This window comes from Tachysurus fulvidraco, chromosome 10 (assembly GCF_022655615.1).
Source record: "Tachysurus fulvidraco isolate hzauxx_2018 chromosome 10, HZAU_PFXX_2.0, whole genome shotgun sequence".
NCBI lineage: Eukaryota > Metazoa > Chordata > Actinopteri > Siluriformes > Bagridae > Tachysurus > Tachysurus fulvidraco.
Window position 1 is genome coordinate 4,520,818 of NC_062527.1, and position 27,653 is coordinate 4,548,470.

The 27,653-nt window shown below is 40.3% G+C and overlaps 1 protein-coding gene across 7 annotated transcripts in view; it reads left to right on the top strand.

The window, feature by feature from the left end:
- anks1b (ankyrin repeat and sterile alpha motif domain containing 1B) overlaps positions 1-27,653 on the top strand; it is a 184,653-nt gene that overhangs the window by 107,156 nt on the left and 49,844 nt on the right. For 6 of the 7 annotated variants that reach the window (XR_007144055.1, XR_007144056.1, XM_027164006.2 and 3 more), the window contains 4 exons: positions 6,125-6,311; positions 19,957-20,513; positions 24,065-24,137; positions 25,993-26,099. Coding sequence is in view for 5 of the 7 variants with exons in the window: in XM_027164006.2 (XP_027019807.1) it covers positions 6,125-6,311; positions 19,957-20,513; positions 24,065-24,137; positions 25,993-26,099 (924 nt within the window). In the remaining 2 variants the exon portion in view is untranslated. Of the gene's footprint in view, positions 1-6,124; positions 6,312-19,956; positions 20,514-24,064; positions 24,138-25,217; positions 26,100-27,653 lie in introns of those variants that run through there. The other variant, XM_027164011.2, reaches the window with a different exon arrangement.

A 27,653-nucleotide genomic window follows, 5' to 3' on the forward strand; every position in this document is an offset into this window, starting at 1 on the left:
GAAATGCCTTAAAGGCCTAGTGATGTTATAAATTGTTAGTTATTGCTGAAATATTTCTAGAAATATTCCCACGTAGGATTGCAAAGCCTGCCATCCTTGATCCTATGCACACATACACACCAGGAATGATCAAGATGTTTCACTTATTTATGTGGATAAATCCTGATGATTTGATACAAACATAGAAATATGAGACACAGGGGACTAAACAGCAGCAGAGCTAATCACTGTCTCGGACCCAAACAACCACATGTATATTTCATAGCTGTAGCCCCATGAGCTTGGAGGTTAGCTATGTTAGCGGTGTTAAATGGACCCGCCATTACATGTGTGATGCAACGCACACATACAGACATTTTTCATGTAGTCATCTACATTGTTGCTGGATTTTGATCTATAGTACATGATTCTTCGTCCCATTGTGAATCTTTTTCTGAATGACTCGACGTTTGTCTTTCTTCCTTTCTTCACAATAACCATTTCATCAGTAAATCAGCTATTTTAAAACTTTTGGTAGAATTTTACACAGAACATCACTAGAAGATTAAGTAATACATGGAGACTGATTGTTTATATGATTTATATGACTGACTGTTCATATTATATATGATTTACCTTCTAGACACATTTACCTGCTGTGAGACAAGCAGCAGTTATTTATATTTACCGCATTTAGCAGACACCCTTATCCAGAGTCACTTACATTTTTATTTATTTATTTCAACTTATACAACTGAGCAATTGAGGGTTAAGGGCCTTGCTCAGGGACCCAGCAGTGGCGGAATGATGGACCTAGGATTCGAACTCATGACCCTCCTATCAGTAATCCAACGCCTTAACCACTAGGCTACCACATCACATTTACGTTGAACCTTTTACAAAATAGCCCGTGCATAATGCAGTGAGGCTCAATTGAATTTAATACAGTTTTATTTATTTAATGCTTATAAGAATGGATATTGCCACAAACACAAATGGATATTGCCACAAACAACTTCACAGATATCCGGATATAGATTTAGATTCCTAATGAGCAAACCCAAACTGTCTACCCTGAGACTGTCAGATTCTCTCAAGAGTCTTCCGGGTGTCTGTGGCTAGTGGCTAGTTATGAGTCATTACACATCCACACCTGTTTACTATAAATTCAGACGGTACTGTGTGTGTATTTAAAGGATGTTCAGCATGAGCATTTTTGAGTCATTTCTATTTATTCTAGCTTTAAATCTATGGCATCCAGCCGGAATTTATCCTCTGAGTAATGAAGATATTTAAATATTGGATATTTCAGCTTTAAGGGTATCCATGTGGTACTATACAAATCAGCAGCAAGTGCTTATCAGGTGAAGGAAGCTCCAAACAGAAATAAGGGTTAAAACAAAAGTGGGTGTGGCCAATACCAGGAGGTTGGTTTTGCTTATGCTAACCCTGCCATTATGCCCTAGAAACACTGAAACACATTAATTAGCATGGCTTTATTTTCATTCAGAAATCATAACAACTGGCCTAGACTTAAGGATTGAGCCTGTGGGTGAGTCCCAAACACTATTTGGAGGTTTCTTCGTTAACTGTTGTGCATTGTAAGAAAAGCTCCGCCCCCTGCTGCAATTTTCATTGTTCTGGCTACTAATAAAGAGCCTGCACCTTACTCTGGTGGGATAGCATTTAGTGTACATCATCAATAGTGTTTGAGAATCTCTGTGAGTAGTGTGGATAAGATAGCAAAGATCTGAACCTGTTGGAACATCATGACAACGAAGCATAATGCAACCTAACTAAATATAACAAAAACATGAGGTAGATATTCTGCATCGTGCTGCGCCTTATAACTCTTCTGTTATACTCTATAACTTTTCTGAAATAAAAAATACTATTGTATTGTAATATTATATAAATGAGCATGACACTGGGGTGCTGTAAAGAGAATTCAGACCCAGGAGGCAGGCATGAGAGAGAGAGAGAGAAAGAGAGAGAGAAAGAGAGGGAGAAAGAGAGGGAGAGAGAGAGAGAGAGAGATATTACGGTTTATTTTTCGTTGTTGCATTTCAACATGCAAAAATTTCCTGTTAGAAAATAAATTATACTGTCACCTTCACACTCACACACGCGTTCAGCAAAATACTGTCAGCTCATCTAATACTGTCACCCTCCATTCACAAACGCACTCAACCGCAAACCTCCTGCAATAATGTACGACAAACAAGAGACAAGATTCAATAATCACAACAACAGCTTTAAGTGTTTCATTTGATGTACGTGAGAGGCCTTTAGGGTTACTGATTAATAAAGCTACTATAATATCATACCTGTGGTACCACAAGACCAAACAACACAAACAATGAGACCAAAGCCTGATCCAGTGGTCATTTACTACTTTAACCAGTGCTGTTCTTAGTACTGTGCTAGGCCCTAAATCCTGACTGACAGATTTCTTGAATGTGATTCATACAAAATTATTGGTTTGCTGTGCTACAGGTTTTTCTTAGATTGTTGATATTGGCCTATAGTTAGACAGCTGATAAGGTTCAAGGTTAGATTATATCAGTGGTTTGATTATTATGGTAAAGTCTTTAGGTACAGAGTCTGTGCTAAGGTTGACTAGACTGTATGCTAGATGAATGTACGCTGTCAACTTTTCACTTTCTCTTACAGGGTTAATCTAATAACTGACCCTGATTGAATCCAAAAAGGATACAGATACCGTTCTTAGAGTTTCTCATGGCTCATCAGTTACTGATTTATCTGTCTTTAAAGTAATATAAGTCAAGTACAACCGGAGTAAACACAAAACACAAGTTTTAAAACTGAGCCTCTGTTGAAAAGTGATTACATTATTAGTCAATCAATTAGACCAAATGTAGACATACTGTACTGTAGTTGTTGCATTCACTTTTTGTGAACAAATGATAAAATAAAATAAATTTAGTAAATCACTTTGGGAGGAAATACTTTTTCTTAATACTGTATATATACATGAGAGCTTACCGTCTGCACATTATAGGCAGTGCTGGAATACAGAACAAAACACATTGATCCATCCAAACTAATTCAACCTAATTCAAGTCAGATGAACATAAATGACTGTCTTTTAGCTCCAAATACTTCTCTATTGCTCTGGATGTTTCTATTCCAGTGTGGAAAATTTCCCTGGTGTTTATGAAGTCTCTTGGTGTGAGCTGCATGGCAGCTGTGCTAAATGAGCTAATATAAAAGCTAATGCTCTCTAAAAACTAAAAGAGTGACTTAGAAAAGAGGCCACAGGAATCCCTCTGCACAGATGGCAGAACCAAGGCTAGAAGCATGCTAGTGCTAATGTGTTATCCTTCGCTTAAAAAGAGTCCCACTTCCCAGTGTAAAATAGAAGGTCACGATTCTCAATCATGAAGCTGTGTTCCGGGGTATAGTTAGACTGGATTAGCATCTGTGGTATAAGAGATCTTTTGTGTGCAGTATGTTCCAGTGGGAGACTTAATGGCATTCATCACCCTGCAGTCCTTGGGCTCACAGAATAATTACCATAATTGCAATTCATAAATTTTTACTCTCAGCTCTTTTACTAAATAAAAGTTTATCAGGCATAAACACACGAAATATCAACCACAGGTAAAACACACACACACACACACACACACACACACACACACACACACACACACACACACACACACACACACACACACACACTATGTGAACATGGGTACATATATAATTTAGCAGAAGATATTAGTGAGTCAGGTTTTGTGTGGAAGACATGTGATGTAGATGAACAAGCATGGTGCGTTTGTTAACCGACCTTAATTTGGACATGACAGGCTCATTAGACAGAACACAGCCATCACATACTGACAGTTTGTGTTTGTATGTTAAGGTGACAAACAAGGCAATGTGTGTGTGTGTGTGTGTTACAGGTTCATTAGCAACTACAGCTGTGAATTATTAGCTTTCCTTAGAGGTGTCTTGATGTGAACAGCTTGCTTACTGGGGCAGAACTGTGAGACAATGGATTTTGTTGCTAAACACATAAGTGATACGCATCCAAACTAACAAAGAGTTGAAGCTTATCATGGGACGAGTTGTGTAGCTCATTCCACGCACACCTCACTCACAAAGGAGCGCACTTTATTTTTACTAAGAAAACTAATTCTCATGTACAGCAGTGTCAGTGAAATATGGAAGACAGGGACAGCTGGGTTTTATAGCCATAATTACTATACAGCTACAGCATGAGGCAGTGGGGCAGTGAATGAATAATGTACGAGTTATCCTGGAGTGTATGAGTACTATAACTCAGCACATCATACTATGACATACTGTGAACATATAGTCGACTCACTCAAATACATACCGCTTCCCATTATTTTCACTGTGGTTACTAAATAAATCCCTCTAATTCAGGTAAATACCCAAGTCTGCTTTTGTGAATTGAGTGGAATTCTACCACCAGTAACATTTTGTACAGCTTCAGATTTAAAGAGTCCAGGAATTGCTGAGTCTGAATATTATTTTTGGTTCAAGAATGGCACTGGCTCAGTTTATTGTAGGCAGTTTTGCTGAATGCTGTGTCTGTGTGTACCCCTGAACAGACATTACCTTAGATTAGAAAAAGGGGACAGACCTGACAGAATGTACTTAGAAAATGTTGGTGTCTAGACCGTATATGTCTGTATTTTAATACGTGAGATCAACTTCTCACAATGCAAGGACACATATGTTGAGCTAGCACAGTTTGAGATGCACTAATGGAGTTTTGAGTAGGTGGTGTATGTATATATATATATATATATATATCTTTTTCTTTTCCTCCTTCGGGTGCTCCCTGTCCAGGGTCGCCACGGCAGATTGTGTGGTCCACATATTAGATTTGGCACAGGTTTTATGCCAGATGCCCTGCCTGACACAACCCTCCCATTTTCATGAGTTAACTCTAAAGTGAATGAAACCTGGGTCATGGCAATGAGAGCGTGGGATCCTGCTGCTGGATGATGTATGGTTTATACGCCAACAGTTTCAAAATACATTGTCAGGCAGGTCTGCCTCCTTTTCCTAGTTATGTTATAGTGTATATTTAAGTATCAGCTTTAGACCAGTCAGCATCTAGACGCATTCAGTTTTAAATTAGACGCATTAAATTTATAACACTGACTGTACATTTCACTGATCATTACAGTTAGCCAGCTTGTGACTTTTTGCTGCTCACAAGAGTGAAAATGACATAATTACGAGCTCTATTCCTGCTTCTGATGAATATGATATAATATGAGTTCTATACAGTGATCGTGCGTAGCCAATATCTGCACATGGAGGTGTTTAAGCTGACAGGAGAAGCTCTGGAATGGTGCATAGAAGTGAGATTTTGATGCTTCATTCATTCTGACTTTTTCTTTCTCTGAAAAATATTGAAATATTTTATATTATGTGTGTGTGTTTGTGTGAGGCAGGTTGTGTCATAAACGTGGCACTCACTCAGCAAGCATTTGGCACATATTAATTAATGTGACACCTATGATGCAACAGGAAGTGAAGATGATCCTTATGTAAGACTTCCTGTAGTTATACAACCAGACACAGTCATCTTCCTCATCTTTCTCTCTCTCATTCTCTCTCAGCACATCCATATGAACTCCCACTGACAGGTGTTTTGGTCCAATCTGTCTGTGTATGCAGCAGCGGCGCATCATGTTTTTCAAACACAACAAGCCGGTGTGACTCAGAGCTGCTGAGCAGAGAGGGTTCGCCCGCGCGACATAGCCACCAATGTTGTCCTCGTTATATGGCCTTGAACCAAACGTTAAATGATGCTGCTACTAGTATGTACATGTGTGTGTGTGTGTGTCTGTCTGTCCTACCTGTGCTTACCCAAAATGACAGGTAATGAAAAATAAAATTTAGTTCACATGTCAAGTGCAGACATGCATGACAACACACACACACACACACACACATGCACACACACACAGGCAATTCTCTGTCCCTAGATAACTAATTTATTTTGAGTTTACAGGTGACCGAGAGGCAAAACTGACAAGGTGCTCTCTTAGTCTTAATGTCTAAGTAATTTACTATATTTTGTTGAGGAATGTATTTTAGCTGCAGTTCTGCTGATGTTTATTCTTCTCTTTTCAAGCCCAAACAGCGCACGTCTCTTTCCTCATCGCAAGATGTACAGCGGCCTGTACCGAACCATAGCGGTGAGCACTCTGAGGTGAGCTCGTCTCTGGGCTATGCCAGCTTTAGCACCAGTCCACCTGCTAGTCCTCTCATCAGTCCCGCTAACTACTCCACTGGGTCAGCTGAGGACTGTCTCCTTGCTGGTAAGATTTTTTTGAGAATCCAACATATGACTAATTTCTTCATGAAGGGCTAAAAATAATCTCTATACATTTACAGTTTATCAAAGGTGTTCAGTGGGGTTTGAGTCAGAGTCAGTGCTCTGTGCAGGACACTCGAGTTCTTCCAATTAACCTCCACACCGTGTCTTCATGGAACTCTGTGCATCGTGCACAGGGGCATTGTCATGCTGGTTTGACTCTCTTAGTTCCAGTGAAAGGAAATTGTAATGTTACAGAACACAGAGACATTCTGTAAAATTGTTTGCTTCTGACTTTAAGGTAGCAGTTTGGAGAAAAAAAAAACGTATTGATTTGATGTCAGGGGTGCAAATACTTTTGACTAAACAGTGTACTTTTAGTTTCAGAATATCAGAATTTCAGAGTATCAGAATCCTTACTATAGTCCTGTGTGAAGAATGTACACAGGGACAGGTTTGTCTGAGAGAGCATCAGGTGATCCTTTAAGCTTATGTTGTGGAGAAAGGTTTAATGATGACGCATGAAACCGATGCTTTGTTTCTCTCAAAGTGTCTCTTGCTATTCTGAACGTTTCTGCAGCATCTGCATGCATAATTCGTACATCGAAACCCACGTAAGATGACAGAAGTGCATATTAAAGCCACTCGCATGTCATACAGATCGTCGGGGGAAACCAGGATGAGCGTTCCAATCATTTGTTCTCTTGTTGTGCCATTCTCTTAGTGTCATGGTCACGTTGCCAGCAGGTGGCGACGAGAGACGTGTTAATGCTACAGTACTGTACAGAATACCAACCGATTTTTTTTTTACATGCGTGAAAGTTGAGTAAGTGGTGTGAAACATGTGATGTTCAGATATGCCCTGGTTTAGAGGGTATGTCACTTCCTGTATGTCATTTCCTTTGGGCACAGCGTGGGCGGGTGTGAAGTTAATATTGCTAGCAGATTTTTGTTAGCATGATGTGGGAGTCATGGTGACGGTCATGTCTGTAATGATGAGATTCTGGCAGACGCCATTCACCAGCACTGTCTGTATGTCGTCTGGCACCCTCCTCTGCAAGAGAGAGAGAGAGAGAGAGAGCGCGAGACAGAGAGGGAGACAGACAGAGAGAGAGAGAGATAGAGAGAGAGAGAGTGAGTGAGAAAAGAGGAAGAGAAAAACTAGAGGTCACATTAAGGTGAGGTACAGTCTCAGGATCTGTGTTGTGTAGCGGTTTGTCTCCATCTTTCCCTGCTGTTGAGGATAAATCTGTGTCTCTTTCTCTTTTAAACTTTCCGGGTGCTATTATTTCTTGCTCTCCTGCTCTTTAGTCTTTCTCACTCTGTGACTCTCTTGTTGCCCAAACAGCAGATTATATAGTTTACATTTTACTTTCAAAGGCTGTACCTGTATGTGTATCTGTTTAATGCTGTGTACAGTATGTGTGCATGAGAGAGAGAGAGCGAGAGAGAGAGGGAGAGAGAACTGAAAATAAAGTCATTATTCATTCACGAATGATAACACCTCCTGACCCAGACGGCCTGTGTGGAACTTTTTTGAAAGCTTCCTTTTTTTGTCTCATGTAAGCAAGATAACTGTCCATCTAATGTCTGTGTAATGTTAGCAAGACAGCACTGTTTCACCACATAAATGTCTTTCCTTATTTAAGCTAAACTTCACACTAGTCTAATATCCATCTAATAAGTTCTTATCGGACTTCGAGCTTGATACTTTCTAGAAAGTTCAGAGAAGTTCACTGGACACACTGTTAGGATCCATTATAACACACTTACAGACCTGCTGTGAGTCAAAATGAGTTCTTTAAACAGCGTTTCATTATAATGCCTGTATGACTCTTTTCAAAATAACAGTCGAGAATGATGATTGAAGAATGAAAGAAATCATGAGTGATAAATGTTTAAGATTTATAAAAGTTTTAATTTTGGATCTCTAGAAGAGATATGCATCACTGTGTAGGGTCTTTATGAAGAAAAAGGTTCTCATATGAATGCATCTTTTTTTTTTTTTTTTAGAAATATGATAGAGATATGATTATATTCTGGGATTCAGTAATGCAGTTGATCTAAAACGTAGGTTGAACAATGTTAATAAAGTGAGAAGGTTGCCAGGTTCTGCATATTAAAACCACACATTTATAGAAATACACAGCAAATCAGAAACACACACCATCGTCAACTTGTTTCCCTGAAAAGACGGAGAAGAAATTGACCCTCTAGTTTTAATTATGGCTGAATATATGAGCTAGTTTCTAGCATTTTTATGTGGATTCTGAGTTGTAGTTGCGGTGGGAATTTTGGCAGTCCTCACCATGAAATGTTTTGTATTGTACTAGTCCTTGAAGCTGGCAAGGAAAAAAAAAAGTTTCATCTATTCCTGTATCTGAAGTTGTGTTTTGTTTAGAAAGATCTGTCTAATTAGTTTAATTTTCAACCCTATTATTCATTCATTCATTTTTCGATCTGTTCACAGACAGGAAGGTAAATTTAGACAGATTAGCGAATGCGATCTCAATCACAAGAAATTCACTTCCAGTGTGTCACGGTGAGGCAAAGGCGAATGAGGATCCAAATGCAGTAAGGAGATTTAATGACAAAAAAACAGGTACACAAACAGGCAGGCAAAACAAGACTGAACACAGAGCTGACAGGAAACAGGAACATTGAAGTGAACAGACAACATACTGCACCAAATAACGACTAACCCCAGGGAAGTGGACACAGAGAGTAGATATAGTGAACAAGAACCAATCACAAGGTGGAGACAATCGAAGACTAGGACAAAACACCTGGGGAAGAGATTGAGTGCAATTAATATCCATGGTAACAAGTAGGTGGGCGGGGCCAACAATTAACAGCAGGGAATGACAGCAGACAGAAACAAAGTTAAACCCAGACAGACTCATTACACAGTGCACCAGGTATAAGCAGTAGCTGAATCTCACATCTACAGAGCAAAGACCTTTTCAGCCTTTCATCTCTTCCATTGTACTGTGAAGAAGATGCTTTTGAAATGACCCACAGAATCTCCTCTAGTCTTTCATGGCATATTCCTCAGGGATAGCGTCACCCCTTAAACCCCCCCTCTCATCTGTATCCCTTCACGTCAAGGGTGTTTTGTGTCTTCGCACCAGAGACCTAATGAGGGAATATTAATGGAAGCCACATGATAATTACTGTATGGAGGAAGAACTGGACATGATCCTCAGTGTAAATTGGATTAAATTGGTGTAGTTTAAAAGCTGAACACTGTGCACCATAAGATATGAAAAAGGATTAGATTCGAATTTTCTGAGTAAGTTTTAAACCATCCTAAATCCTGTTTATTGTTATATGAGGCTTGAATAATGGTGTCTGCTGGTGAATGACATTAGTTGAGCTAACATGAGTAGGGAAGTGATTTGTTAAGTAAAAATCAACCTTCACAACATGACAGCATTAACCCTGAGGTGTTGGGTCACCTCCAGAGGTAAAGAGCTCATGGGGCAGAAGCACGAGTCTGTACTACCTCTACCTCTACATGTTCATGCCATTTTTTTCATCATCCTCTCTCTCTCTCTCTCTCTCTCTCTCTCTCTCTCTCTCTCTCTCTCTCTCTCTCTCTCTCTCTCTCTCTCTCTCTCTCTCTCTCTCTCTCTCTCTCTCTCTCTCTCTCTCTTTCTCTCACATTTTAAGGTCCAGTGTTGTCATAGCAACTGCCATCAAACAGAGAAACTCATTCCTATTCTTCTGATGCTTTATTTTTCATATGTGCAGGAATCGATGCACCCGTAATAATGATTTAATGTGTGAGGACATTACAGTCTATCAGCCTGCCGTCTGCGTCCTGTTCAACATTACACCATCTCTTAACACCAAACATAAATATCTACCCATCTGCTATTTCGGCGTTTTCTGTCCAAAGATACAGTCACATGTATAAACAGCTACTTCTGCTAGTCTATTTATAGAAATCACTATAGGTGAAAGTGAAACAGTGCTGATGTACCGTTATGTAACTCTCGACTGAAAAGAAAGGTGTACGAGTGCTGCATGGAGATGTATGAGGCAGAACCCGTCCAACCTAAGCTCATTAGGAGAGGTCCATCATAATTGCTCTCCATACTGCAGGTATCATAGTATTAGGACTGATGTGCTGCAAGTCAAATTATCTGTAAGATTCCAAAATGTAGACTCTTGATGACGAAAGTAGGAATCGAAGGAAAGCAAGAGACTTACATTTCTAGCATTTAGCAGACACCCTTATCCGGAGCAACTCAGATTTTTTTAATACAACTGAGCAATGGAGGGTTAAGGGCCTTGCTTTTTTGTCCTGGAATCGAACTCGCAACCTTTCAATACCTTAAACACTAGCCTTCCACATCTCCAGACTTCGGGTGAAGAGCAATTTCAAAATGACATGATTAGCCTGGGGGTCTGGTAGCCTAGTGGTTACGGTATTGGGCACCCAATTGGAAGATCGTGAGGGCTTAAATCCCTGACCTTCTGATCAGTAACCTAGAGCTTTACCCATCATTCACAAATATTAACTTTATCAAATCAAATTCAAATCATTGTTAAAGGTTCAGATACCCAACGATTTCTCTGATATCCAAATTTTTTTCTCAGTGACCCAATACTGATTTTTAATTCTAATCATTTTTGTTTGTTGCTTGGTGATATTCTTACATTTATTCTTGTAATGAAAGCTTCCATTATAATGACCCTTGTGTACCCTAATTATGTTATATACTAAACTTACTTTAATACAAAAATGCAGACTTTTCATGATATCAGGGTTTGAATGTTTATTTCAATATGGAGATGCTCACAAGAGAAAGACATTTAATGAACAGTATGTTTAGTGTTTAATGAAGAAAAAGCCATGCACTGTTTTATATATATATATATATTTATATTATGACTATATTATAAACTATTACATTTTGGGAGATTCCTCTGTAATATTATAGGGACAGGAGTGAATGTGTAAAATTTTATGAATGTATGTGTGTTTGTGTTCCATATTGCTAGATCATGAAAAATTTTTCAATGACGATGTAATTTGACTGAGTGGGCGGAGCTTAAATATATTATAAAAAAAATGTATATGACAAATAGATAGATAGATAGATAGATAGATAGATAGATAGATAGATAGATAGATAGATAGATAGATAGATAGATAAGATTATAGAATAACTAGTCATTCCTGTCTTTAGCAAAATGATTAGACGTACAGGTAAGTGTATAACTTCAGTATAACAGTATAACAGTTAGGGCTAAGAGTCAGATTAAAAGTTTTATGCTAGCGTTTAAGAGTGAAATTACTGGATAAAATAACAGTATAAATTGAAGCAAAAGCCTAAAGCTCCTTTCCCAGATGCAGTCTCCAGTCGCTGCACTATGAAGTCATGCCAATGAGTAGGCCTCAGTGAGAGTGCACATAGCATACTGTAGCTCCAGCAGATCATTTTTGGGGTTTTTTGCAGCTAAAATAAAACATTGTATATATTTATATATAATCCAGCAGTCTTTATCTGCATTATATCATATGAGATGAAAGAGAAGCAATGTGTGCTCTTTTAATTCCATTGGTAGTAGCCGATGCACCGACTCGCTCCATGTTTGCATAAAGTTTTTTTGTCAGTAGAGACACGCAAACATCTAGTCACCAAGGCTTGCTGTGGCTCATGTTGCCGGAAGTCTCCATCTCTTATTGAAAACGAAGGATCGTTGCTGACATGACGTGAAGTGACGTGACGTACAGCTGGTGACCCATACTCAGAATTCCTTCTCTGCATTTAACCCATCCAAAGTGTACACACACTGCAGTGAACACACACACACACACACACACACACACCGTGAACACACACCCGGAGCAGTGGGCAGACATTTATGCTGCGGCGCCCGGGGAGCATTTGGGGGAGTTCGGTACCTTGCTCGAGGGCACCTCGGTCGTGGTATTGCCGGCCCGAGACTCGAACCCACAACCTTAGGGTTTAGGAGTCGAACTCTCTAACCATTTTCCCTTTCTGTATGTGTAAACGTAGCAAACGTGTTAAGATTTAGGGTACGACTGTAGTTCTAGAGTTAAAAGTAATGTCTAAACTGAAGATTTTTAATTCAGGACTTGGAGATCCTTAATAACTGGGCTGTATGAAGGTTTGTTTGGTAAATCAGTGATTCTTCCTCAGCAATATGCGCACAATGACATGCTGTATCATCTCCCAGCTTGTAATCTGCTCACAGTCCGGAGCTTGCCTTACCCTCATGGCACAGTTTCAGGTTATAAAACAAAACCATCCAGGTGTGAGTTTCATACAGTATATACTGACCTTTGGGTCTTAAACATTATGGTTCCTGTTGACTTGCAGTGCCAGAGGACCTCCATCACACAGTAGTACCTCCAGGAGGTTCAGCTTTTTCCTGTCCTGCTTTTCTCACTGATTTATCTGGTTTGTTATTTTAAAGGGTTAACTGGTATGATGTTTTTTCTGGGTTTAAGTACCTAGGAGTGATGTGCAAATGAAGCTGGGTCTTGTGCTGGTCTTTTAGCCATACACGGCCTGAAATCACCCACATTCTGTTGTTTTTCTATATTCCATGGTCAGCACTTTCACACTTCCATGGCTATCTGACTTTAAGAGATTCGCTGGCCCTATTTTTGGCAGGAAGTTGCCACAGTTGGACACGACAGAGCAAACATTTGTTAACAAGCAATTAAACATGTGACCTGTAATCCAGTGGCAGAACAAGCCATCCGTCTGTGTGCTGTGGATAAAGCGAGGACTGACTCTTCTATATTCCTTTTTCCCCTCAGAACTGAAATCCTTCTCTTTTTCTCCAAGTCTATTTATGAATCACTGATGTTTTCTCTCTATATTTATCTGTCTCCTCTGTCTCTATGTGTTGTTGCTGATCGAGGGAGGTTTGGCTTCAGCTGGAGTGGCTGTATGAGTTCAAACATATCCTCATATTCAGGATAAGTGAATCCTTATCAGCATACTTATCACTTTACTCTGGAAATGTCTTTACATGATAGGACAAGTATGTGTGTGTGTGTGTGTGTGTGTGTGTGTGTGTGTGTGTGTGTGTGTGTGTGTGTGTACGCATTGGAGCATGTGGAGTAAATATGCCTTAACTTCTCAGATCCACAAGTCACATGTTTTGTGTGTGTGTGTCTGTGCTTGTGTGTGTGTGTGTGTGTGTGTGATGCCTTTTAGCTTGAAACAACATTCCTTTTCAGCTCATTTCTCCACAACTGTGGATAGCTGTTCGACTGCTTCTGACCACATGACTTAAGGTAGGAGTTTAAAATCAAGTCCGGGAGTGAGAGCTGTTGAAGTGCAGAGTGGTGACTGTGCTAAAAGAGCGTATACCGTATCAGATTAGACACACACACTCTCCTGTGCAGAGACGTCATCTTATTTCATTTTATTTTTGCAGCAGTGTGACTTGATCTATAGTGTTGCTCTGCTCTTGCTTTTACTATGTGAATGATGATGATACTGGGATCAGTGGCCCAATTCCTCCAGGGGTTCTGCATGTGTGTGTGTGTGTGTGTGTGTGTGTGTGTGTGTGTGTGTGTACAGTTTATGACCTGTCCGTTTATTTGCCGTATAGTGTATGTCTTCCATTTCTTCAAATGCACCCCGTTGTTCACTGGCGTTTTTAAAGACCTGAAATGCTGAAAAGTGTGTTTTTTTGCAGTCAGACTCCACAGAGAACCTGAGGCCATGTTTACTTCTTCATATTTCCATATCGTCTGGATGAACGTATTAATGGCATCACAGTCACGGGATGTTGAAATGTACTTGATGCTTTTCTCATTCCAGGTCTCAGATTAGTCATTTCCTCACCTCTCTCTTGCTATTTGCTCTCTAGACTGACTTCAGATTTAGATTCGACTTCTGCGGTGCACTGTGTTTAGTCCCACAATGATCACTTCTCTCATACAATACTTTCCCTTGTTCTAATTCCTGAAGGCCTACGATCTACCCCAGGCTTCAGGATGCCGTGATTAGCAGGAAAGAGGGTTCACCAAAACCATGGTTTAGTCTCGTAATACTCTTAAAGTTCAGGAGAAGAGAAGCTAAAAACACCATCAAACAAAGCAACATCTGAAAACTTCTTCACCTCAGAATTCCTACTCAGGAACTACAGATAATCTCCTTAACTCTAAAATCACCAATTCCTCTTGGCCGCTTCCAGCATCACTAGTATACAAGGCGTCACTTTTTACCCTTAAATGAGTTACACTGTGAATGCGTATTAGCTTTAGAGTCATCAACATACATATATGTTCACATGTTAAATCTATAACACTGATGATACACGTCACCGTTTTGAAGACAAACACGAAGACGTCTACGATTTCTCTCCACTTTGTAGCTTTGCAGTCTGTATGCTACAGTACCTGAGCACCTGTGATTTTATCCATTCGTACTACACATGCAAGAGTCTCCATAGTAACAAAGCACCATGGTAACACTTGCCATCCCAGTCTTTGTTGAGTTTCATCCATGTGCCGTCACTGGTTTGCTCCCAGCTCACAAAAACATTCTAGTAAGTGAATTAACTACGCTGAATTAATCCAAAATGTGACGAGTTCCGTATGGCATCTTCCAGGATCCACAGGCATTCCCACCTCCTTGTCAGTGTTTCCGGTATAAGCTTTAAGTACTACAGAGATGTTCAATTACCCTGATATTTCCATTTCATCACATCCCTTTTCACATTTTCTGTTTTACACTTCAGATCGCATACCGATACTTACACTAACACAGGGGTTACGTAATCCTGACTTTATCAGATGATCAGTTTGAGTTCCTGTTTCTTCTAGTTAATTAAAGCCGTTGCATTATTCATTCTCTCTCTCTCACACACACACACACACACACACACGAACACTTTCTACAGATGCACTTTACAATTGTAAAATTTAGTTTTTACAATCTTCAAGGCTAAAATGCAGATTAAATATTACAGTATACAATATGGTCCATGTGATCATGTAGGAGCTACTAGTGCTTTGTCGAACAAGACCTTCACTGGTATGATCTGATGCAAGGTTGTTCTTTTTGATTTAAAACCAATTCAGTGTAGATATTGATGCCTGAAACAGGAGCACGCTATTTAGTTATTAATAGTAACACCCCATGTCGGAAATAGACGTGTTCACATTCAAAGAATGGTCAAATACAGTACATGGTGCTGCAGAAGATTAAGAACAAAAGCAAACTTCTGTATAAGAATAGATAGATGTCGCAGATAAGATTTCTTATATAAATCAATCGCATAGGCTGGTTGTAGCTGTTGTAGAGTATCGTGGTAGCTTAGTGATTAAGGTGTTTGACTTGAGCATGAAAGTTCATGAGCTTGAATCCCAGGGTCACCAATCTGCCACTCTTCGGCCCCTAAGCAAGGCCCTAAACCCTCAGTATATACGAGATAAGTTGCTCTTGATAAGGGTGTCTGTTAAATGCTGTACATTAAATAAGTGTTTTTTTATTTTACATTTGGCAGACACCCTTATCCAGAGAAGCGTACATCTCATGTTTAGCCTTGCTCAGAAGTCCAGGGGCAGCAGCTTGGTGGTCCTGGGACTCATGAAGCTCATGACCTTCTGATCAGTAGTCCAACACCATAACCACTATGCTACCACATCCCAAGTTGTTTTTTAAATCTCAGCCGGTGGACTTTCAGTAGTGAGGGATCTCATCACTTACCTCCCTCTATCATTCTCTCCTTTTCTGCTGTGCTGTAGTTTGGTCTTTAATATCAAAGCTTGAGTGTAGCACTACTGCTGGGACAAAGTGTCCACGTTTCTTCTTCTGAGAACCATTCTGTGTTGCTGTTTTCATCCGTCCTTACCTTACGAGAACAGTTCTCTGGGATCCACTCAACACGCATTGCTCCACACAATCACTTGGCCTTTATGAGTAAAACACATGTACAAGCGTCTGTTCTCTTCACACGCCGGTCACATGTTGCTCTGACTTGTCCAGCGCAGAAAACTGAGAGATTGTAAAATATGTGAAGAAAATATCCTTATATACTGAAATCAGTCTTGTCAACAAATCCATAATGCTAAATCGACTGTTAGCTGTGGGTTAGCCAAATTAACTGATGTGTTGCTGGTGAAAGACATCAACAGTAAGATTTTAGCACCTTAAAGGTGGGGTCTCCGTTGTTGAAAGCCAAAGTTGACATATAAAATCACCAAAACAAACACGCCCCTAACCCAAATGGGTCCCACCCCTGTATTGATAGCTCCGCCCACACATTCAGTACATACGCAACCCAGGTAACGAATGGAAAGAAATGTGACTTTATCCCAGCTGAAGGGAAGAACAATACAATTGCAGATAAACCAACAAGCAAAAATGACACACAAGCATAAGCATGTAAAGGACAAAGGCATATATTAGTTCTGTGTAACAAAGCAAAACCAACGTTACTCACCTATCGAGAAGGAAAAAAGCGCCTCGGCGTCTTAAGTAAAGTCGGCCACATATTCACAGGTCGGAGTTTCCCGAGTCAATAACTCCTGAGCTAAACGCTGCTACTACACAAAACGCGGTTGTAGCTGCCTCTCTACATTACTACGATAGAAAAGAGGTGTTATTTGTGTAGTAACAGCGTTTTGATCAGGAGTTATTGACTCGGGAAACTCCAATCTGTGAATATGTGGCCAACTTCCTGCTCCTTCAGTTCTCTCCAGCGCTGGAAAGCTGATCCTATATTAACACGTCCTACTTCTTGCCTTATCGTAAGTCTTTCTTCGCTTTCTTTCTTTGTTTTTATCCTCCATGTCAATGTTAAAACCGCTTTCTGCTAATGTCACACTGAACACTCTCTCCGCCTATATTGATGAGCCTTTCTGCTCATTGGCTACACGTCTGTTTGTTTGTTTGTTTTTTTTCGGCCCGAATCAGTTTTCTGAAGCATTTCTCAAAAATCGGAGACCCTGCCTTTAAACCTTAAACTGATGCATGTGTAAATTTTACATTCAGTCATTGCATGAATTCATCCATGCAGCATGAACGAATTAACAGCTTAGGACTAAAATAAATGAAATGCATTTAAATAAAGCTAATAGAGTCATGGGAAAAAGTAAATCAAACCCACCTCAATTCTATAATTTTATTTATCAGGGTCTGAGGTAACAATTGTGTTCTCGCCAACGTCACAAAAAAGTATATAACCTCAGGAGACAACTGTAAAACACAACAGATTTTGTTCATTCATTCCAAACATTAAACCAACATTAAGAAACCAGGTGGGAAAAAAATAAGTACACCTTAGTAAGTAAGTAACACATAGAAACACCTTTTGCAACAATAACAGTAAATGTTTTCTATTGGAGTTTACCAACTCTCACATTCTTTTGGAGAGATTTTAACCTACTCTTCTTTACAACATTGCTTCAGTTCATGGATGTTTGAGGGCTTTTGTTTGTGCACAGCTCTGAAGATCCTCCTACAGCATCTCAATGGAGTTGAGGTCTGGAGTTTGACTTGGTCATTCCAACATCTTGATATTTTTATTCTTCAGGCATTCAGAGGTTGATTTGTTGTTGATTAGTTATTGTGTTCAGGATCTCTGTTCTGTTACGTAAAACAATTAAGACCCAGATTAGGCTGCTGGACTGAAGGCCTCACATTTGTTTCAAGAATATCAATGTACAAAGTGGAGTTCATCATTGTCTACAACTAAAAGTTTCCCAGTTTCCAAAGTGTTCCTGCTTGTTGATCAGAAGGTTGTTGTTGTAGCCCCAGTACTGCCACTGTTGGGCCCTCAACCCTTTCTGCTTCAGGGTTGCTGCATCATAGCTGCCCCTGTGCTCTGACCCCAACCTCCAAAGCTTGAATATACTAAGAAAAGAGTTCCTCTGTGCTGTGATATATGTGTGTCCATAATAAAGTCTTCTTCCTACTGTACTTGTTTATTTATTTTTTTTGGAGATGACCGTATAACCCTTCTTGATAACTTTTTCTTCATCTAATTTTGGCTCTTCCGTTAGGGGTCGCTCCAGCGAATCATGTGTTTCCAAGAACTCTATCCTCGGCATCCTCTACTCTTACACCAATTCCATTCATGTCCTCATTTAACACATCCATATTTCTCCTCTTTGTCCTTCCTCTTGTCCTCTTACCTGCCAGCTCCATCTCCAACATCCTTCTACCAATATAACCATCTCCCTCCTCTGTACATGTCCAAATCTAGTCTCTCTGACCTCTCTGTCCCCAAAACATCCAACCTGAGCTGTCTCTCTGATGTGCTCGTTCCTAATCGTTCCTGTCCATCCTCGTCACTCCTAAAGAGAACCTCAACATCCTCATCTCTGCTACCTCCATTTCTGCCTCATGTCTTTTCCTCACTGCTACAGTCCCTAACCCCTACACCATAGCTGCTCTCACTACTGTCTTCTACACCTTCCTTTGATTCTTGCTGACCCTCTTCTCTCACACAACACTCCTGACACTTTCCTCCATCCACTCCAACCCGCCTGTACTCGCCTCTCCACCTTTTTTTCCCACACTTCCCATCACACTGGATGGTTGACCCCAAATACTCGCACCTTCTTGACTTCAGCCCCCTGTAACCTCACTGTTCTACTTCCCTCTCTCTTGTTCATACACACGTATTTTGTCTTTGTTTCTCTGAGGTCATGTCTGACGTCCTTTCTGTTTGCCATGATGTAGACTCACACTCTGTTGCTCCAGAACAGAGAACACCTGCCAAACATTCTGCTTTTATAGAGCTAGCCACACTTCATGATGACTAACCTATCTAGTGCATTTCATTAGTAACACCTGCCTGCTATTTCTGCCTGTCTGAAGATGAACATTCTTTGTGTTTCCCATGACTTTCAATTCTTTCCTGGCTTTCACTTTATGTTAAAGTAAGTTATGTTTATAAAAAAGGAAAGTTATAATGTGTGGATAAATAAAAAGACAGGAAAATGCTGGGTCTTCGAATATATTTCAATATTTCATACTAGAATTCTTCTGCTTCTACTGCTTTGGCATGTGAGCATTAAATCTCAGCGAGGTGTCACTGGCAAGCAGTAAGCGTGATTAATTTGATATGCATTATGCTGATTAATAAGCGGTTGTGTGAGTCACTTGGGAATAGAGTGAAACTCTACCGACACTTACAGGTACTAGAACTAGAATTAATAAATAATAATAAATAATCCCTATAATGAATGTATAAAAAGCTTCATCATATATTATGACTGAGTGAACTCATCAAGCTGTTAGAGTTGAGGTTTGTTGGCACTCTGCATATGTGATTATGCAATATTTTAACCTCTTTAAATACACATGGGCACAGATGCTTTTAGTGAACTTTTCTTTCTTAGGACACATGAGGACAGACACACACTCGTACAAGATTCTCTCATTTTTTCCACACACACTCTTTGGCTCCAGCTTTTATCTTCTCCTTCTTACTTTCTTGAAGAAGTATTTTTTTTATCTTAGTTTATTTTATTTGTTTGTTTGTTTATTATTAATTGATTAATTTATATTTTTCTTCATTAATGTGGGCATTTACATAAACTTATACACATACTTTTATACTCATAAGTGTTTATTAATTCTTTCTTTATTTATACTCAATGTGTGTGACCAAAAATGTTTTAACTTCTTCGGTCATAGATGAGGTGGTGGAGCAGAGGGAGACAGCGCTGAAAGACAATCGCAGAGAGAGCCGTGTTCCAGAGCAGTTTGCTGGCCTTCTGCACGGCTCTTCTCCAGCCTGCGAGTTCCCGGATAATCCGTACCAGCTGTACAGCAAAGTGCACAAAGATCCTCCACAGAGGCACGGCAACCTGCTGCTCGCACCCAATCACGCCGCACCGTTCCCTGCTTCGAAGATCCAGAAAGAACCTAAACCTCAGGTCGTGTATCGCACCATCTTCCACACAAGGGTCAACCAGAGTCCATCTGTGCAGGGAAAGAACGAAGTGAACAGGAGTGGAGAAGGGGGGAATAACAGTGCTGGGGGCTACGAGGAGAGAGCGTGCACTCTTGGAAGAATGCGTACAGGAATGTCCAAAAATGTGCCTGATCTCCAGCTTTCCAGAAGTCTTTCCAAGTCTGATTCCAACCTGGTGGTGGCGTCTCCCATCGAGGAGGAAAAGCGGAATTCTCGGGGGCAAAACAGTCCCACCAGACTTGAGCGGACTCCCTCCTTCACAGCAGAGTGGGAGGAGGTAATAACACATTCATTATCCTTTTATTACTTATTACTACATTACTATATAACACGATAATCACAGTTTTATTCATTTGTTTTATACATTTTTCATGGCTTAAAAGGTTTTCTTCCATGTTTGTCGGTATGCATGTAGATTCACTTCGTAATCAAGCTTAATGAATCACTGTGTACCGAAAATAATAAAGAATTCATTCATATCTCTTAACCAAAGCAAAACAGCACGTAGAGTCATCAGCCAGTTTCTGAAAATGTTGAGTGATGAATTTTTAATGAAATGAGGAGTAAATATCAGAGAGACCAAACAGATTGAAACAGATTAAAGTAGAAAACGTCATTAGATGCCATTTCTTTAACTTCTTTAAGATTCTCAGGCCCGGCTGAGTCCTGTGTATTTATCTGATAAACTCAGGTGTTCTTAACTTTGTGTAAATCTATAAAGTGGTAGATATTCATGTCCTGGCTTCCATCCATCGATCACCATGAAATTTCTCACTTAATAAAGAATTGGCTCTGAACAATCAATGACAATCAATGACTCAAACAGATTAACAGAAAAGAGAATGTTAAATTCATGAATTTATTTGGTTATGGTCACGTTATGGCATCATTTCTCACTAGCTGTAGCATCATTTCTCCCACGATGTCATTTTATTTCTGACATTTATATAGTCAGTCCATCCAGGATCCATCACAGACGTTAACACAAAATCAGAGGAGCGTGTGATTATTCAAAATTTCTTCTGCGGATTTGGGCCATGACATGTCGTGTGACGCCAAAGCCCTCTGAGTCACTTACAGAAAGTCATAATATATGTGTGTTTTTACTAGTAGAAGTCTATGAGAAGAGTCCGATGCTTGCAATCTTACGAAATTCAAGTTCCAGCACAAAAAAAACTTGTAAACAAAAAAAATCTGCTGCAAAAATGTAGCTTATTTTGGCAATTGCAAACCTGCAAAATCCTGGAGGGACTGAATAGTGGTGCACTAAGAAGCTGAAGCTGTTCTCTTAGACAACATGCTTTGTATTGTAGTTAGTTATAAGCCATTTTATTATAATGTCTCAGGTTGGAATATAATAGAGTGGATCTGATTGGTCAGTCGGGAGCTCTTACTCTTATCGAGGCCCTTTTCTGTATTTCATACAGTCATTTAGAGAAGATTATTTAAAAACACTGTTCAAATTACACTCTGATGTTTCTTCTTTTTTTCTAACTTACCGATCAAAGAATCAATGTCAAAGAATGAAACGAATGATTTAAAAGATGCTATGCACATACAAATCATAGCAGAAATTAGCTTTGTTTTGTAATTGTACAAACTACAACGGTAAGTGTGGTACCATAACGTTTACGTTTACACGTCCCTGTTAAAATGTAGAACCACAAATGAAACAAAGATGTCCTGTGACAAGTTTTTTCAGCCTCTGTGTGAAATTAAACGTGTAAGAACAACAACCCGGATGCATAAGTGTGCACAGTGCTTTAGAATTGTGGGTGTGGCTATGAACTAATGAACCAATCAGAGTCACTTACATGTTTAACAGTAATTACAGTATCATCCAGAGGTCGTCAATAACGATGGTTCTGATTCATCTCAGATAAAGATCATCTGTTTCTGTAGGACTTTATTTACATCTTCTTTGTTTCATATGACTGCTGAAGCCATGATCCACAAAGAGCTTTACAGTTGTGCTTAGAATAAAAAAGAAGGGGTATAAAAGACTCTTTAAACCAATAGATGTACCTTAGAGCATCTTAAAGAACTCTCATTATGAACAAATAGAGAAAATGTTAATAGGACAAGACAAAAACTAACCATCGAGGCTGCCAAGTAAACTGCAGGAACATCTGATGAGTGCTGAGCAATCTCTGCATGTGACAACAGTGGACTGGGCTACGATGTAGGACGGCTAGAGAGAAACCCTTTCGCACAAAAAACATCAATTAATCACACAAACCATGTGGCAAAATGTGTTATCGACTGAAGAATTCAGTGAGACAGTCATGCTTTAGGGCTTGATTTAAATAGAATCAAAAGGTGCTTCAGCAAAGTATTAGCTCATGTGTGCACACTTGGGTACTAGGTGAGGGAAAGTTTGTTCTTTGTGTTTGATCTAAAAAAAAAAAGGTATGTTTTTAGGTTCATTTTTTTACATTATAATTTGACAGTGAGGATAAAAAAAAGTTCGATTGTGGAAAACGTATTGTTTATTGTATCATCGTTGTTTTTATGAGACTAAAGAAGGTTAAGGGTCTAGCTTAAGGTCCGAAACAGTTTTGGCAATGCTGGGATTTGAACACGTTCTGCTCTGTAACGCAAAGCCTTCACCACCGAGCCATTAGAACCAGTCTGAGCAGAACATCTTTTACTGCAAACTAATTGAGTAGTGTGATCGATGCGAGCGAGTTACACGTCTTATGGTGGCTCAGTGGTTAAGAAGGTGGGATGTTCAAATCCCAGTGCTGCCAAATTTCTCTGGTTGGGTCCTTGAGCCAGACTGTTGACCTTTTACTTAGTCGGAGATCATTTTATACTGTCTGAGAAATTACAGTACTCTACTGGAAAGCCTGCTTGCTGTATATTACTGTAAAATATTTTTTTTTTGTTTTTTTTTGCAGTATATGTGACAGAACATTTATATGCTGTGTATAGAAGGTGCTGCAGATAACACGTATGCGTATAGTAACATTGTGTGTGTGTGTTTGTGTTGTGCTGCTATGGTTAAATCAGATGCAGTGGCATTGCTGGAGTTTTTAAACACACTGTGTTTTAATGGTCACTTTATTTGATGCACCTACACAGCTTTTACTCCAATTCTGAATTGAATTGTGAGCTTTTAAATTTTCAGTTTCTTTTATCAATCTTTCTTTTACCAATTAGTGCTGAAGTTTGCCCGTGACCGATATCAGCACTACATGTTCAATACACGCATTATTTGTCTTCAGAAAAATAATTATTTGTCTTCAGACAAATATTGCCTAACAAATAAAGTTGGTGGTCGGTCATCATTGATAGGTTGGGATGTGATAGCTGACGTATTGTGTGTAGCTCCAGGGATGGGATTATTGTCTGGGTTCTCTAGTTTTTTTTTCTCCAAAACTGTCTGGGTGGTGGATTGGCTATGCTACATTACCCCTAGGTGTGAATGAGTGTGTGTGCACGGTGCAGTATCCATCCACACAATGAATTACACTCCAGTCTAATAAGGACACGCTCATCAACAACATTCAAACGCAGTGAAATGAAGAATGGTGAATTGTTTTTCTAAAGCTGCCCTTTTCACATAGAGCTGTTAGACGATAATTACCTGGTCCCTCTGTCTGGTCCGGGGAGAGAAGGGAAGTCACTCCTTTTTCTTATGTCTCCAACCTATAATTATGGAGTTTGGAGTAGGAGGAGGGTGGATTAGAATTGGGATACTGGGAATAACGGTGTGATAGATGCCAGGGCAGGATTGTCCTGGGGAAGAGGGATGTGTACAAGGCTTAGGACAAAAGAAAACCATTTGATTATGTAAACACGGCCTGCTCTTTTTTCTCTCCTTAGATTGATAAAATCATGAGTTCCATTGGTGCTGGGATCGGGACAGAGCTCAAGGAGAATGATGAAGACCACACAGGTGTGTGTGTGTGTGTGTGTGTGTGTGTGTGTGTGTGTGTGTGTGTGTGTGGTGTTGTGATGGTGTGTGTCTCTGCAGTGTTGTAATGTAGCTTTTTCTTCAGCTCTGCCACAGTAGGGAGGTTTTTTTGCAATGTAACTATGGTTACAGTGAGCTACTGCCTGCCACAGTCACAGTGAGGAATGCAGAGACAGGAAGTTTAAGGTTGTTAGGAGAGAAGTTTATCTCAGAGCAGTGATGAGGTGGATCTCAGCCGACATCTTCAAGAGCATCTTTCTCTGCTCTCCTCTCCTCACCTCTCCTCTCCTCTCCTCTCCTCACCTCTCCTCTCCTCTCCTCTCCTCTCCTCTCTTCTCTTGTCTCCTTTCCTATTCATTTACCTCCTCTCCTCATCTATTGTCCTCAATCCTCTCCTCTCCTCTCTTGTCTTCTCTTGTGTCTTCTCTTGTGTCTTCTCTTGTGTCTTCTCTTGTCTCATCTCTCTTCTCTTCTCTTCTCTTCTCTTCTCTTCTCTTCTCTCCTCTTCTCTCTACTCTTCTCTTCTCTTCTGTCCTTGTTAATCTTCATCTCTTTTGCAATCTTTTCCTCTAATAGTTGTTCATTACACTTTCCACTCTTAGAAATTGCTATTTATGCTGCCATTATATGCAACACTTACCAACACCCCCTGTGCGTGTGTGTGTGTGTGTGTGTGTGTGTGTGTGTGTGTGTGTGTGTGTGTGTGTGTGTGTGTGTGTGTGTGTGTGTGTGTGTGTGTGTGTGTGTGTGTGTGTGTGTGTGTGTGAGTGGGTGTGTGTGTGTGTGTGAGCGCGTGGGAGGAAGTTGCAGCAGCTTTGCACACAGACAAAGAGGCCGTTGCTGATCTGATGGCTATTATCAGCAATGTGAGGTACAGCTACTGAGAAGCACAGAGCAAGCTAGAGAGAAGCGGAAGGGAGGGAGAGAAGAAGAGAGAGACAGAGGGGAGAGACTGAGAGAGATAGAGCGGGGGAGCACAGAGGAGCAGGCTGCAGAAGCATACAGATGAGTGTGGGTGTAGTTGATAAAGAGCATTCTACCAGGCAAGCTGCGCTCTCTCTCTCTCTCTCTCTCTCTCTCTCTCTCTCTGTCTGTCTCTCTCTCTCCCTCTCTCTCTCTCTCTCTCTCTCGCGCACACACACACACACAGCACGGCACAACGAGAAGGAGCAACAGCTGAACAGAAGCAGAGCTCAGAGCGCCGCAGTGCTCTCCGCGTGGATGGGATTTCCATCCTTCAGCATGCCTCTTTTTATCTCTGGACCCTGACCCTCACTTCTTCACAGAGGACATCTCTTCTCTTCCTCTCCCTCTACCCTTCCATCCCTCTGTCTTTCCTCTCCTTGTTTTCTTCCTTCTCCCTCTTTTCTCTTTTCACCCACCACAGTCTCCTCTTTTTTTCCAACCACATCTTTCTCATCTACTTATCTCTGTCAGTTTCTTTTCCCCTTCCTGTTTTTTTCTTTTCAGACTCTCTTCCTCTTCTTTCATTTCTCACTGTTTTTTGTTTTTCTGCCTCCCCCTTTATTCTATTTCTATTTGTCCATCACCACCACCACTGTTTTCTTTCTTGGTATTTTTTTCACCACTCTGCTGCATTTTCTTTGCTTCTTTCCCTCTCTCTCTCTCTGATATCTATCTCCATACTCCCTTTATTATCCACCCTCTTTCTCGCTCTCTCTCTTGCTACTTGTTTTCGGGAGCATGGCGGGATCATTTGACAGCCACTTTGCGCGGAACATGATGTGGCAGTGCCAGCTGTCGCAGCCGGACTGCCGCTGCTACCGCGTGGATGGCTACTCACTGCTCAAACGACTCCCTCTGCACCCACTCATAGGGCCGCGCTGCCCTGTGCAGTCCGTGGGTCAGTGGCTCGACAACATCGGCCTCGTCCAATACGAGAACCACTTGCTGGCCAACGGCTTCGACAACGTGCAGTTCATGGTGAGTGCTGATGCTTCCCTTTGTGGAGTCTTTAACATTCTCTGTTGGTGTTTTGTTCATTTAATTTGCATACTGTTTATTTAATGATGTCTGCAATTTTTATTTGTTTGTAGATGGTTGTGTTTTGTTTAACTGAGTACTTGTGTACTTGTGTTTGTGTTGTGTTGTTTACCGTCTCTGCTTTCTGATTATTCCTTCACGTGCTTCACGTGACTGTTGATTATTAATGTGTTATCATTCAGTCGTCATATTGTCAGGATACTCAGTGCGGTGTTGAAATAGTTGTTACGTCGAGAGAGTTGCGTGACGTAAGCACCGTCGGTATGTCGCAGCTTCGCCTAGCAAGACATATTTTTTGAAGTTTAAATGTAAACCTCAACAAATGGACACTGCAGAACATAGATATTATAACCCATCACTGGGTCACGTGGTGAGAGGATCTCCAAACATGACATGCTCTGAGGAGGATTCTCCCTCAACATGATATATTCCCTACTTGCCTTCTTCAGAATACCTTCTTAATTTTACTGATGTTCAAGCTAGCTTTCTAAATTCTCTCTGAACATGACACCAAGCCAGGACAACCGTCTGCTCCAGTTATGTTTGCTAGCCTTTGCAGTTTGTTAAGAATGTCACACACTTTGAGTGTTAAGAAGATCCAGCCTGTCTTTATGGACAAAACCCATAGCTGCACTGCTGACTGAATGAGAAAATTATGCAATTTTTAGCACAGAGGAAAGGAAGCAGAATTTTCATTAGCACAGTTGCTTTCTCTCGTCTTGGTTTTTAAAAAGACGCCTAAAGTTTTCACAAAAAGACAAAGAAACCGAACAAATGAGACTAAAGCATGGATGAGAAAAATAGACTTCCCTAATTGTCAAGTGTCCCTGACCCAGAGAGAGAGAGAGAGAGAGAGAGAGAGAGAGAGAGAGAGAGCCATAAGAGCAGGAAGACAAGGTGATGCTTTCCTTCTAAACTAAATACAAAAGCTTGTTACTAGATGAACTCTGGAGCACGATGGTCATGGTTAAGGAACCTATATTTTCATATATACAATTATCAAAACTAAATGTATGATCAGAAATCAAAACATCAAACCAAGGTCAAAACCATAAAGCACTAGGCACGATAACATATGGAAAACAACACTACATTTACTGGGGAAAAACTCCCTGAGGTTCTCCCCTTGCTTAAGGGGTTGGCTCTGGGTTCTCTGGTTTCCTCCCCCAGTCCAAAGACATGCTTCGTAGGCTGTTTGACATCTCTAAATTGTCCCTAGTGATGAATTGGTGAGTGTGATTGTATGTGAGTGTGTGATTGTGTCCTGCAATAGACTGGCTTGCTTTCCAGGGTGGGCCTGGATGTGGATATGTAGACAGATCCCTGAGCGAGTTACATCACAGTGACATAGCATGTTTTATAGCATATAGCCATCTTTAAGCCACAGAGACATAGCATGTTTTATAGCATATACTGTAGCCATCTTTAAGCCACTTTGTTGTGTGACAGAATAGGAAAAGTCACATTCACATTCATATTTACTACATGCTATAA